The sequence below is a fragment of the Mustela nigripes genome, chromosome 1 (genome assembly GCF_022355385.1).
Source record: "Mustela nigripes isolate SB6536 chromosome 1, MUSNIG.SB6536, whole genome shotgun sequence".
Lineage (NCBI taxonomy): Eukaryota > Metazoa > Chordata > Mammalia > Carnivora > Mustelidae > Mustela > Mustela nigripes.
In genome coordinates, this window is record NC_081557.1 from 105854343 (window position 1) to 105868724 (window position 14382).

Genomic DNA, 14382 nt, shown 5'->3' on the forward strand with positions numbered 1-14382 from the left:
CCCTCTCTCACTCTGTATCTTTGTGTCAAATAAACAAATGAAATCTTAAAAAAAAAAAAAAAAAAAAAGAATGATGGAAGGAATAAAGGAAAAAAGAATATGAGCCAGGTGTTGACAATTTTAATGAAAGAAAAGGAATACCTAAGGGGTCAATAGGTGATTGCAGTGAAGAGAGGTGGAGGGGGGTATAATATAATGACATGACCTTCAAGGGAGTTGGGGTATTTGAAGGAGAATAAAGAAGGAATAATTCTGGAGTTCCTGAGTGGCTGTCAGTTAAGTGTCTGTCTTTTGCTTAAGTCATGATCCCAGCATCCTTGGATCGAGCCCCTAGTCAGGATCCCTTGCTCAGAGGGGAGTCTGCTTCCCCCTCTCCCTCTGCCCCTCCTCCTGTTCGTGCTCTCTCTCTCTCTCAAGTAAACAAATAAAATCTTAAAAAGGAAGAACAAGAAGAAATGATTCAGAAGTAACAAAGGTGAGTGAAGTCTAGAGGAACATGCATTTCCATCAAGACAGCTGGGAAACAGTGCTTTCAGGAAACATTCAGCTCTCAGGGCAAGAAGATGATGGAAATGTTTAGAGAAGAGTTTGAAGACATGGGACACTCGTCAATGACAGGAGGTTCTACAGGCTTCAGGAATTTTTGGAGGGGGAGATAGGAAATTGGATCAGATTAAGAAATTTATGAAATAGGGCGCCTGGGTGGCTCAGTGGGTTAAGCCGCTGCCTTCGGCTCAGGTCATGATCTCGGGGTCCTGGGATCGAGTCCCGCATCGGGCTCTCTGCTTAGCGGGGAGCCTGTTTCCTCCTCTCTCTCTCTCTGCCTGTCTCTCTACCTACTTGTGATCTCTCTCTGTCAAATAAATAAATAAAATCTTTAAAAAAAAAAAGAAATTTATGAAATATGGGGACAATAATAATTCCTACCAGATAGGCTGCTTGTGAGCCTTGAATGAGATACTGTGTGCCAACCATTTTGCACAATGTCTGGCACAGAATAAGTGCCCTCTATGCATCAGCCTTAACTGTTATTGTCCTAACTGGGTAGTAACAGGGTCATGACTTGAACCCAGGCCTTCACCTTCCAACTTCATATGTTTCCACTATCCACACCAGAGCATGACAGCACAGATGTCTCTGGCATAAAGTACTGCACAAAATGAGCAGTGAGAGTTTTTCAGGTCTCACCAGCCTCTCTATGCCTTTCTGTACATACAGGAAACAGCAGTGCCTAATCGAAACTGTCATGATGATTACAATTAAACCTAAAGTCAATAATTCACCAATTACTGGTTGATAGCTTATTTGATTTTAATATTCTCTTTCATGGGGTGGAAGTGAAGCATATCTTAGTGTATTTGTCTATTTGCACAGGGCTACAATGTTTCCAACCATATCCATTTGTTTATCCTTAATTGCTTTTAAAAATTTAGAACCATAACTATTCCACTGTTTACCGGAGATCTGGAGATAGGCACCTCTAGGAAGCTTAATATCCTCCTAGATATATCTTCTTACTGTTGTTTTAAATGATATGGAATTTCCTAAATGAAATTTCCTCAACCAATGTGACTTGCTCTTTAAGACTGGGTATAGCTTGCATTTTCAGTAGCATTTTTTGCAAAATATATTCCAAACTATATGTTTATAGACAAACATATATTTTTTCACAGCATATCTTCCAAGGAGCAGGGAATTACACATATCTGTGACTGTCAAAATAATTTCAACAAAAACAATGATGAAAATAGTTATTTTTATTTACACAGTATATCTATCCTGTATTCCAACCAATTATGCTAATCCCTTTACCTATTTATTTTTAAGGATTTTATTTATTTATTTGTGAGAGAAGGAGAAAGAGGTGGGAGAGGCGAAAAGGGAGAGGCACAAAGAGACTCCATGCTGAACACAGAGCCCCACATAGGGCATGATTTCAAGACCTTGACATCATGGCGGGAGCTGAAATCAAGAGCTGGTTGCTCAACTAACTGAGCCACCAGGTGCCCCTGTGTTAATCCCTTTAGAATACATAGATATATTTAATCCTGAAAACAACTCTGAAAGCGTCTCCATTTCCTCAAATGAAAAAAGGTGGTGTTTGAAGAGGTTAAATAACTCATCCAAGGTCACAACTAATAAGTGGTCAGGAGTCAAACCCAGGTCAGCCTGTTTTCTCCCCACAGAGAGAGTACTGGGCACAAAATGGGTCACTTAGGGAGTACTCAGTCACAGAAGACCAATCACTCTCAAAAGTGCTGTCTCCTCCAAACAACTTTTTGACAGGTTGTCTGCGTTTAGTGCAATATTTTTCAGTGTGATCCCTGATACTGTATCAGCATCACCAGGAAACTTAAGAAAATGCAAATTTGATTCTATAGAATTTCTGGGTGGGGCCCACACTCAGAGTTTTAACAAGCTCTCCAGTTGTTGTGAGAGCTTTTGAAGCCAGACTTAGAGATGCAGAAAGCATTGAGGAAAGCTGTAAAGGAGTGTGGGAGGCAAAGCTCTCTCAGTATTCTGACTTTCTCTCCTGAGAGCTTTCAACTGCAGCCTCACCTGCATAAGGGGCTGTATAGAATCAGCCCAGTGAGTTTCACTGCGTTTTACTAGCCTCTCAATGCCTTTCTGTGTGTAGAGGAAATAGTGTTGCCTACTAGGAATTGTTATGATAATTATAATTTAACTCAAAGTCAACAATTCACCAGTTACTGAAGGCTGGTTTGCTTTTAATATTCTCTCCTATGTGGTAAAGAAGAGCTGGGGAGAAGCTGCTCTGAGCTGTGTTTGCCCACCTGCACCAGGAGCCTGAGCTATCATAGCCGTGGGGCAGAGCACCAACTAACTCAATTAATTGTCATGGTCCGAGGCATTTGCAGCCCAGAAAAATCCAATTTGAAGAGTGCAGCTTAGAATAGTCCCCTACAAAAATTAGATTTAGTGCTTTTCGTTGCATGCTGAGCTATATCAGGTCCTTATCAACTTCCCCTCTGGCCCCGTAAGATTCTTCCCCACAGGGACTGAATGACACATAGCCTTCTCTATTCCCTGTCCTCGGGCTTCCTGGGAAGGGCCAGAACCTCCTCTCTAAACTCAGATGAATCACAGGGACATTTCCCCATGAAGAAGAGGAAGATCTTCCAGCTGGAAGCCTCCATAAACACCTTGTTAGAGGTAAAAGGACAGCAAAAGCTAATATAGGGGAAGGGGAGTTGAAGAGAGAAAAGTGTGGATGGTAATGGTACATATTAATATTCTGCAGGTGCAGAGCATTTCCACATATTATGCCATTTATTTCTCAAATGACCCTTTGAACTAGACAGTATTCCAATGCCCATTTCAGAAATGAGAGTTGGTGCCCAGAAAATTGATGTGGTTTGCACAAGTTTACATAGCCAATCAATGGAACTGAAATGAAAATGCAGATTTTTGACTAAAAATCATTGATCATTCTACCACGTAGCTAGGTATGTTGTCACTCAATAGCCCCTCTCAATCCCTCCCACCTTGCCTTTCTTGGGCTGCTTCTTGGAGGTGCTGCCTGCCCACTCAGATTTGATTTACAGATATGGACAGAGAAGATAACTCTGCAAAGGAAACACATTGTGCCTCTGTGACTCTGAAGACCTGGGCCTGATAGTGCATCTCAATTACCTGAAAAAAGGCGCATGGCACACACCTACCTCTGCCTAAGCCCAAGTTGAGGAACAAGGTCACTTACCTAACTGCCACTCGGGTGAGCACATGGTCTGCATCATCCAGATGGGCAGTGTGGGCTCCATCATGGCCACTCCCATGTTAGCAAAGCAGAGGGAGCCTGGAGAGACAGTTCTGTAAACACCAGGGCTACCCAGAAGCCCAGACCCTCCCATTGCAAAGAGAGGCATTTTTAGCTTACCTGCAGCTACCAGGATATAAGGGTCTTTGAGAAGTGTAAGGAGAGAAGTCCCCCTGGCACTCTGAGAACATGGACAACAAAAAACTTCCATTTTTACAGTGTACATCTCTCCTATTGTCATAGAATCTGAGAATATGCAGACAGGACCTTAGAAATCATCTATGTCAGCTCCTTTAATGAAGAGACCAGACACCCAAATCAGAGGAGATAATGTGACTTCCCCAATGTCACAGAGTCAGCTGGCAGTATACCTCCTGTGTGCTAGGCAAACACAGTGGTAGTCACAAAGAGTAAGACAACATGTTCCAGACCAATTCTTGCTTTCAAATGATCATCAACTAGATGAAAGTGGATTGTCAGCAAGGCCAGCAATGGGCAATGGGTGTCTGGACTCCTGGTCTTGGGCCTCACCACGAGATCTTGCTGGTGTTAATGTTTGCCAACAGGTAGAGTACTGAATCCCAAAGGTGAGCCCAGAGGTGATAACTTAGAAAGATCTTCAAGCATTCTGGAGGCTTCATCCTGACCATTTTGAGCCACACTGGCAAGTCAAGCTGAAGGTGTTTGAAAATACAGATTAAAATGCAAGCCTAAATGCTCAGTTCTAATTTCCCCTTTTTCTCAGAAAATCTTTATTCCAATTAAACTCAAATCACTCCACTTTCCTCCCATGCATTCCAGCAGGTTATTTTTCCTAAACTATGTTCAGGGTTTTTTGTTTTGTTTTTGTTTTTGCCTAAACTACCTTCTTTCTCTATTCAGGTCCGGCTCCTACCCATTCTCAAAGTCAGTCTTAAATGGCTCCTTCTTTTCCACTGTATTTCCTGACTCAGTAGCTGAAACTTCTCCCTCTAACAAACTTCCTGAGCACTGTGCCCAAATCTGTGGTGCTAACTACATTCTATCTGATAATTATTTAATAGTTTTGATATAATAACCCTCCCTGCATACTTAACAGGGGTACAATAAAATATTCAGAGATACTAAAACTAAATATATAATTCAAAATAAAGAGACAGATCTAAATCAAAAAATATACATAAAGAAGTCTAATAAGGCCTTTAGCCTAACAATTTCACTTATAGGAATTTATTCTATAGATTACTTCCAATTTTATAAAAATGCATATGCACAAGGTTATTAATTGCAGCATTCTTTATAAAATACTGGCAATTACCTAAATGTTCAAACATAGGGGATTAAATAAAATATGGCATACATACAGTGGTATTTTCTACAGGCAGAAAAATAATAATTAAATTTTTGAATATGTAAAATATTATCATCTAAGTCAAAACCATACAAAAAGATATTAAAGAAAAATAATTTCTCCTCTTACAACACTTTTGGTACCATATGTGAGGGCTTTCCCACCAAACAATTCTTCAGTTCTCTAAAGGTACTGGCTGGGTGTCTTATAACATAATTCAGTTCTGCACTGACTTCTTAGGGTTAGCACAGACCCCACAGGTAAAGGGCTTAGTCCCACAAGACTGATCCCAATTGAAAATAGTGGGTTCCTAGGTTACTCACACTTTTGTATATCTTGGCTATAAAATCAAGGTTTTTAATTCAAACTTCCCCATACTTTCTGTACTTCCTTATCTTTCATTCTTTGTGGTTTGATATGGATTTCCCAGAGACATCTGTGGCTTGGAGTCAGATAAATACCAACTCTGATATTTAACCATGATATAATGATAATCTATAAAGATGCTCTTTGGGGAGAGATTATCTAAACAGCTTCTAAGATCTTTTCTAGCTCTGAGGTATTGTAACTATGAACATACAAGTCCCAATGTCATTGTCTTTTGGTTCTGAGTATATATATATATATATATATATATATATATAAATTAAATAAATTTATATTTAAATTTATAATTAAATTTATATTTAAATAAAATAAATATTTTAAATATATTTAAAATATAATATATATATAATTTATATATATATAAATTTTGTTATATTTCCTTGATCCCTCATAAGGCCCTTCCTCCATCTTTGTCCAATATCAGACCAGACTGCCCTCACCACCATCTCCAATGCTACCCTAAATATGATGCTACACTAAATATGACACTACCCAAGTATAGTTCTCACTTTCTTCGACTCCACTCCTCTTCATCTTTCTTCTTTTGTTTTGACAGGGATTATCTAGAGGGGGTCTTTGTAAATATTCATTCTCTATATCCTTTGGCAATGGAGCTTAGAGTCAACTTACCTCAGGAGAGAATTTGGAAGGCTGTAGGATACACAGCTGGAGTGCTAAGAAAGAAAGTGGGAGAGAAAGAAACAGTTTATTTTGTCCACTGATTAGTTGAAGGCTTTAATAACAGCCACATTGATATCACTCTATCATATACAGATCTAACTCCCTGAGTTTCTTCCTTGTTTCCTAAAATAGGGCAGTCCTTGATCTTTAAAGCATGTCAAAACCGACATCAGAGCATAGTGCATTCCCAATCTGACTTAAACTATCATCTGTCTGGTGACCTCTTATAGTGACTTACCTCCATCCAGTAGTGCCAGGAAGGCCAATATGAGGAAGGGTGAAGACTGCCCAACAAACGAATACATCACACTTCCAAAAGGAGCTCCCACTGGAAAGGCAAAGCAGGCACAGATTTCAGAAGGAACAAATTCCTAGTTGGTGTGACTTGTCCACATTTACTCAATGAACTTCCATGTAAGGTTCTGGGGACTCAGAAATAAAGAAAACCTTGCTCTCAGGAGCTCACTTTCTACTAGAGAAAATGCATGTGATGGAGGTAGGGAAGGGGAACCCAAATAATTAGAACATTAGAAGGGTAGAGTTCAACAGTAAAGGTTCAATCTACATGGTGCTGTGCAAACATGATTCATTGAGTTCAGGTGAACACAGGGCTTTGTCAAGTGGGTAATATAGGTGGGAAAGAAGCATAAGTGAAGAGCATTGAGGTATCATAAAAGAGAGTGTGGTTGCAGTATAGAGGTTCCTCAGAAAGCTGAAAACACAGCTACCTACAACCCAGCAATTGTACTACTAGGTATGTATCCAAGGATACAAACATAGTGATTCAAAGGAGCACATGCACCTCAATGTTTATAGCAGCAATCTCCACAAAAGCCAAAATATGGAAAGAGCCCAAATGTCCAACAGATGCATGGATAAAGAAAATGTAGTATATATGATGGAATAATAGGCATTATAAAATGAAAACTTACCATTTGCAATGACATGGATGGAACTAGAGGGTATTATGCTAAGTGAAATAAGTCAGTCAAAGAAAAACAAATACCACATGATTTCACTCATATGTGGAATTTAAGTAACAAAACAAATAAACATGGAGGAAGGGAAGGAAAAAATAAATTAAGAGGAAAACAGAGAGGGAGGCAAACCATTAAAGACTCTTAGCTATAGAGAACAAACTGAGGATTGTTGTAGGGGAGGTGGGGTAAGTGGGTGAAGGGTATTAAGGAAGGCACTAGACATAATGAGCACCGGGTGCTACATGCAACTGATGAATCACTGAATTCTACCTCTGAAATTAATAATACACTATATGTCAATTAAATTGAATTTAAATTAAAAAAATTTAAAAGAGTGTGGTTGGATAACAAATAGAAGAATATCAATATTCAGTGTGCAGTCACTAGAATATGAGTTTTTGGGAGAGGAAAAGTAGAGGTGGGGAATGTCAAGGCCGAATAATCAACGGCCCTATATATCCAGATAAAGCATCTACTTGGTCTTGTGGACAGTGAAGAAACGTGTTTTAGCAGGGGAGAAATACCACCATCTCTGGGCAAAGGAAGTTTCTTCTGGTGGCATCTTTGCGGAAGGAGGGAAGGTACAAGAAATCAGGTAGTAGGCTGGTTCCAACTGAGATGTGATGAGGAACCAACCTTGAGGAAGTGGCTGTAGAGAATATTAATGGGCTTATCCATTTGTGAGTGAGAAGTGATAAAGGAGACCAGGATGTACCAAAGTTTCAGCTTGGATGTTTGGGAAAATGGATGTTAACAGAGAACAGGATTTTTGTTCCCTCTTCTCTCATTGTTTTGGAGGAGGAGGGTGGATATGTACCAGGAAGAGACCTTTGGTGTTTTCTCTTCAACTAGCTTGTGAGCTCCTCTAGGGAAGGAACCATTTTTGAGGCTCCTTACCTAAATTCCCTGTGTCCTAGCATTGACCTTGGCATATAGTAAGTGTTCCATAAAATATGTGACTTGGAATAGTCAATCAATCTATATGAGGAATGAACCTCAAAGAAAATGCATTACGGTTTAGAGTTTGGGGTTTGAGTCCAGAATTTGAGTCTATATCCTGGCTCTAGCATTTTCTATCTATATAAACTCGGATGGCTATTTAACATTTTTTTATTTCTCATTTCTGTAGTGGAGACAATTATTACCTCTTGGCAATGGTGTGAGGATTAAAAGAGATTATGTCTGCAATGTATTTTGCACAAAATCCAACAAAGGTCTCCTCTCATTTTGAAAGCACTGGTGAGGCAGTGGCTGCTAACATGGGGGATATTTGCTCACTGGAATAGATTAGGTTTCTTCCATTTCCAGGATGTCATGGACTATTAAGCTTCTTAACAGGAAGGGGATTTTGCCTTTCCTGGGGAAAACTTCAGGACTCAAAACATGATTGGATAGAAAAAGAAAGAAAATCCTATCTTCCATGACCCTTAGGAACACTTGCTCATGGAGCATCTTCGAAGAGTATGCAGTATCTTACCCTTTGAACCTAGATCTGAGACCAGGTGCCACTTACCCAGCACTCCCAAAGCCAGACCCCCCAAGGCAATTCCCATGGCACGCCCTCTCTCATAGTCATCAGTATAGACACTTGCCAGCATCCCAAGACCTGAAAGGAGAGGGAGATAAAGAGTTGGCATACAGGAGCCCTCTGTCTGCCTCTCTCACAGAATCCCTGTTCTATACTTAGTTTACAGTTTGAGGGGTCTTATAAAAATTAGCCCATATTATTTTACAAATACTGTCTCCACTGGTCCCCCAAAATTCCCACATTGCTTACTCCTTCTGTTCACAATATCATCAGAAGCACAAAAGTCTCTGGGAAGGGTAATACAGAATACCACTGTCCATTGATACAGCATTTCATTGCATTTTATTATTTCTTAGCACATTTCTCTGAATGAATGGACATGGAGTAAATCAAAGGAAAATCTACAAACACAGAACACTATTCTGTTCAGTGGAGGTGCCCAAGGAAGAGGGAAGTATAGAAGACATGTGGAAGATAGCATGGTCTGGGCTCTCTTATCATTTACTCATGTGTAAAATGGCATAAAATAGCTACTTCATAGGATTATGTTAAATATTGAATTTGATGATACTTTGCAAAGTGATAGTGTTACTAGTAGTATTAGCATTATTTTATTATAAAATGATAAGTGGGGGGCAGAGAAAAGACCATAGAGGGCCATTAAATAAAAGCCTGGTTTACTTCATGGTTTTACATTGGGCTTGCTTTGCCCTGAGCTGTCTGTATCTAAGTTATGTCAGGCTTAGGAATTTATAACACTGATAATAACTCTACAATTACCTTGTCTTTGAATCACAATTTCTGCCCACTAGGATACTTTCCTACCTACTTATAAATCTTATAGGGTCTGAAGGTAGTAGGAGATGTGTGTGTGTGTGTGTGTGTGTGTGTGTGTGTGTGTGTGTGGTGTCAGCATTACCTGCAACAGATGAAAATGAAGATCCAATGCCTTGAAGTGTTCGGGCCACAAACAGTAGGGTATAGGTACCAGAAAAAGCAAACACTGTGTATAGAGAATAGCAAGAATGTTCCAGTTAGCAAATTGTCTTTGTTCCTTCACCACCAGAAAAATGTGCCCATGATATTATAGATATGAACCACTATGTATATGTTTCAATAAAGGATGATCATTGCTCCTCTGTTCTTGGAGTTGTCTTTATAATCTCCCACACCTTAATCAGGATTGTATTTTAATTGACATAAAGACTAAGAAGCCACAGAAACACAAACCAATTTACCACACAGTGGATGGAAGCCTGGATTTTCACATTTCTGGCCCAAAGCTCAATATCTTGTCCACTGGAATCATGCTGTCCAATAAGTATAATGCCCTTAGACCCTACTTCTCAATCCTTCATATTTAATGCCCAGATTTACCTTTGTCATTGTTGGGCTCCACTGGGTTATCAACAGTGAGGGAATAAAAGCTATGTGTAATTGAAGGACCATAGGCATTGGGTAGAAAATATTATCTTATGATCCAATCAGATATTTCCTCTTATCTTATAGTGGAACCTATTTTAGCCAAATCAAATCAGTGAGTATGTATTAAGTAATATTAGATATACAACTATACAACATCATGTGAAATAAAGAGAATGTCCAGTTCATGTCCTTTAAGAGGTTCCACCTACATGAGACTAGCATACACAAAACTGACTACCAAACAGGAATATGTTATCAAAAATTAAATTACATGGTATTGGAGGTAAGCTTGGTAAATCCAGACACATCTCACCTCTATTTCAAGACAATGCCCTTGAAAGAAAAAATTCCCCAAAGTATCTGAATCATCAGAATCTGAATCCCTTTACCCTTTCATTACAGATATATTGGGTTATTTGAAGTCTTGTAATCTTCTCCCATTACTTCTTTATGTGATCATACTGTCTCCCAAACATGTGCGTATTTGGTCTCTCTTTGCTGGGTTTCCAATATCTTCTCCTAGGCCTTCTGATTTCCAGTCTGTTCAAGGTTAGTTATTCCTATTTCCTTTTTTACAAAGATTTTTTAAAAGATTTTATTTATTTACTTATTTGACAGAGAAAAGCGCACAAGTAGGGAGAGTGAAGGGCAGAGGGAGAAGCAGGCTTCTGGAGGAGCAGAGACCCCAAAGATAGACTCCGTCTCAGTACCCTGGGATCATGACTTGAGCTGAAGGCAGATGCTTAACTGACTGAGCCACTCAGGTACCTCTATTCTTATGTCCTTTGAGGATAGAATGGCCAGCTTTTCTCACTTTGCCAAGGACTTTGTATATTCTGAGAGCCCCCCCCCCCCCCCCCGAATCCAAGACAAAGTAGAAAGGTTGGTCACCCTAGGTAGGTAAACCCCCAACATGGGTTACCACTTCGCTCCTAATTAGATTAAGCATGGGTCTCAGTTAGGGGCCCCTAATGGTGTTAAGGGGCATCAGCAACCTCTTTAGTATTTAAAAAACCCTAAAGAGATGCCCCATAAGATTACCTAAAGACCAAACATTTGCTAGAATTCGGCCAGTTTAGTATAGTAACACTGGTTATGACATGGAAACAATAATTATTTAATTGCAGAGAATCCAGCAAGTCCTTATGCTAAAGAGTTCGCAATAGTCTAGTATTATCCTATTTTGCAGGGTGTTTGTTGTATCTCCCCAACTCCTAGGCTGGAACAATGTCATTCCATTCTTTATCTTTCCCCAGTGACTTCTGCCATCAAGACTTATGTGTGCTACATAAAGTTTTTTGGACAAAATTATGAGTCTCATTTGAGGAAACAAAGAATCCTATTAGTTTTTAATTTATTATTTGGCATAGCCTGAGATTCTAGAAGCTCAATAAACATTTCTAACTTGAATTCCCTCATTTTCTTTGATCTACTAGAATTTTCACAAGTAAGCTCCAGTTCTCAGAACTTTACACATCAAGTTCCTGCTCTTCGCAACCTTCCAGCTTTGACTCTAACAAATTCCTGTTAAGTATTGGTTGAGAAGAGTCGAGCCATATGCTGAAAGGGAAGAAAACTTGAGGAGGAGCAACAGAAAAGGCAGAAAAGTAACTAAAAGTTGATAAGAAAACAGAAAGAAGGAGCTATGTTATTGGGAGCAGAGTCAGCAGAGATATCAGGGAGCCACTAAAGGCTCCAGAGGCTGCCTTCTCCTTCAGTTAACCTCCCACTGCACACCACCCCCCATCATTCCTTCTTATTTTAATTCTCAGGGTAAATTTCCAGATAAAATTTGTTTACTTCCTGTTCTTACCCCATCTCTATTTTATTAGAACATTTATCTGATATTTGATAGACTATTTGTCTTTCTCTTTCATGTTTTTTTAGCTAATTTATTTCTCTAAGCTATGACCTTTAATGTCCTTACCTAAGGCAGTAGACTTTTTGGTATTATCTAGTTGCTGTTGTCCAATTTAGATTCTTTGCTGGTGGTCCTTTACCTTTGTGTATCAAAATAATACAACCTCTTCCCAAAGTTGGGATATTTGGACTAACCTCATTCATGGGACTACTGACACACACACACAACAGCATATCTATTAAAACAAACTTTACAATTTTCCCCAATTGAAGGAAGTAAGGTATCTGTTCTTCTATAGCAGAATATACAAATTCCAACTAGACTGATTTGCCACTACTGCTCTAATACCCATATTCAAAATTGCAAAAGATTTAAAGCAGTGTCATAGATCATTTAGTCAGATGCCTAATTAGCTAACTTGACCCTACTCTCTGCATTGTAGTGCATGTGATAAAATCAAAGGTAATCAATGAAAGAAATAGAAGAGGAAGCAATTTACTTACTAACTGTGGAGAGAAACAGGATAACAAAGCCAGCAAACATGGGGATGTGATATCCAATCCTAAAAGAGAATTATGAAGAAAAAAGATACAGTCCCAATAGACATCCATATACTTGGACTGTTTTTTTTTTTTTTTTCCCATGTGATTGGGAAGAGAAATGCAGTTATTTGAGTACATGGAAAAACATGTCTCTGAATGCAAGTGTACAGATAGGACATGATATATTAACTTGTATAAGTAAATGAACAAACATGAAAATTTACCCATAGAACAGGGCCCAAATCCTTTTTTCCAGAAAAGATGACCTAGTTAGAGTATATATCCCTTTGAAATGTTTGGATAATCCCAAACATTGCTAACAAGCCAGTGCTCCAGATTGCAGTAGCCCTGCCTTGGAGCCATGTTTCAAGGCACTGAAACAACATCAGCAGTATACTTCTGATCAGTGTTTGTTTTTGGTTTTGGTTTTGGTTTTTTTTTTGGTGCTCAATAGTCATTACATCACTAAGAAAATTTGAAACCTATGGCATTTCATCCATATCATGTTATCCTTTGGGTAACCAGTTTTCCAAACAGTTGTTTGCCCTGGAGATGGACAAGTGAGTTTTCCTTCTTTTTTCATTCTAACTACCTTTATGATACCTTAGCCTATCATCCTCTTCTCCTGAGCCAGTGAGTACCATGTAGAGCACTGTACCCATTGAGATACCTGTTGGTGAGAGGTCCCACAAATGGGTTGACCAGAAGTTGCATCAGAGCCTTTGAAGCAAACAGAACCCCAACCCGTATGTTCTCTTCCTCCAGAAACTCTGTGCCTTGCAAGCAGTTGTTTTGTTGTGCTGGGATGGCTCCAGTGACTGGAGGGGGGATGGTGTCAGTATTGTCATCTGTCCATGCTGTGCCATTGGGTGCACTTTCTTCGATAGCCACAGTGTTGTTATCAAAGAAAAAGATGGTGGAGAAGGTAGGAGAAGTAAGGACATGTTGAGAAATTGTGGTGGAACCAAGGTAGAGAGGAGCGTTGATTTCTTTGAATTCTGTGGCATACAGGAAGTTGGGTATAATGGGCACTGAAAACCGAGAAGGACAAACGATGAGAGCCAAGGACACTTTTTAACACTAACTGGTTCAGGGGCATTATTATGACCTTTATACTCATGTTTAAGGAATCTGTCTAAGTGACATAATTTGAAGCCTACTTAAAGAACTGTACATGCCAAATTATCCTATTAGATTAAGTACCTAAATTCCAACCCACACACAACTGGTCCTCATTACTCCTGAATTCTGTATTGGCCAATCACCTACTTGCTAACCTTTAGTTGTAATCACAAAATCAATACCCATGGAGTTTTCAGAATTTTTCTTGGACATGCAGGCAGAAAGTGGGGAAAATTTCAAGATATCGATGGTTACTTTCACAGCTGAGATGGAAGAATATAGTCTCAGTCTTATTATTTCAGCTCTCATATAAAGATGGCAGAGCATGGAAATAGTAGGAGCAGGGAAGTAGAGTGTTAGAAACTCCAGCTCTGGAGTCAGTTGGATATAGCTTGAACCCCAACTGGGTACCTAAGGCAAGTCACATGATACTTCTGAATCTCGTTTTCTATTTTGTGTTCTCTAAGCATAAAAAGAAAAATTCTCAAGTCCACTCACTGCTGAATTTTATCAGGGTGTATGCTGCCTGCTGGGGCCCAGAGCAAATTAACCCTCAGCATAAAGACCCAAACATACCCACTACAGTAAGCAGCATGTTGTCCAGAAGCAGAGCAACAAATACCACCACAAGTACCAGCTTCTGTGACTCTCTCCCCTCCTTTAGCAATTGCTGAGAAGTGTCCAAAAACACCCTGGGCATGCTGATGGCTGAGCTGGGAGCGTCTTCTCCAGTTTCTTATGAAAGGTC

At 39.5% G+C, this 14382-nt stretch overlaps 1 protein-coding gene across 1 annotated transcript in view; it reads right to left on the bottom strand.

Moving 5' to 3' along the window:
• Positions 1–14334, bottom strand: part of SLC18A1 (solute carrier family 18 member A1) — a 24254-nt gene extending 9920 nt beyond the window's left edge. The window contains exons 1-9 of the mRNA XM_059407335.1: positions 14211–14334; positions 13183–13543; positions 12474–12532; positions 9604–9687; positions 8670–8762; positions 6415–6504; positions 6126–6169; positions 3899–3959; positions 3722–3817 (exon numbers count right to left, since the gene is read on the bottom strand). Coding sequence (XP_059263318.1) covers positions 3722–3817; positions 3899–3959; positions 6126–6169; positions 6415–6504; positions 8670–8762; positions 9604–9687; positions 12474–12532; positions 13183–13543; positions 14211–14334 — 1012 coding nt within the window. The remainder of the gene's footprint in view (positions 1–3721; positions 3818–3898; positions 3960–6125; positions 6170–6414; positions 6505–8669; positions 8763–9603; positions 9688–12473; positions 12533–13182; positions 13544–14210) is intronic.
• Positions 14335–14382: the final 48 nt, after the last annotated feature.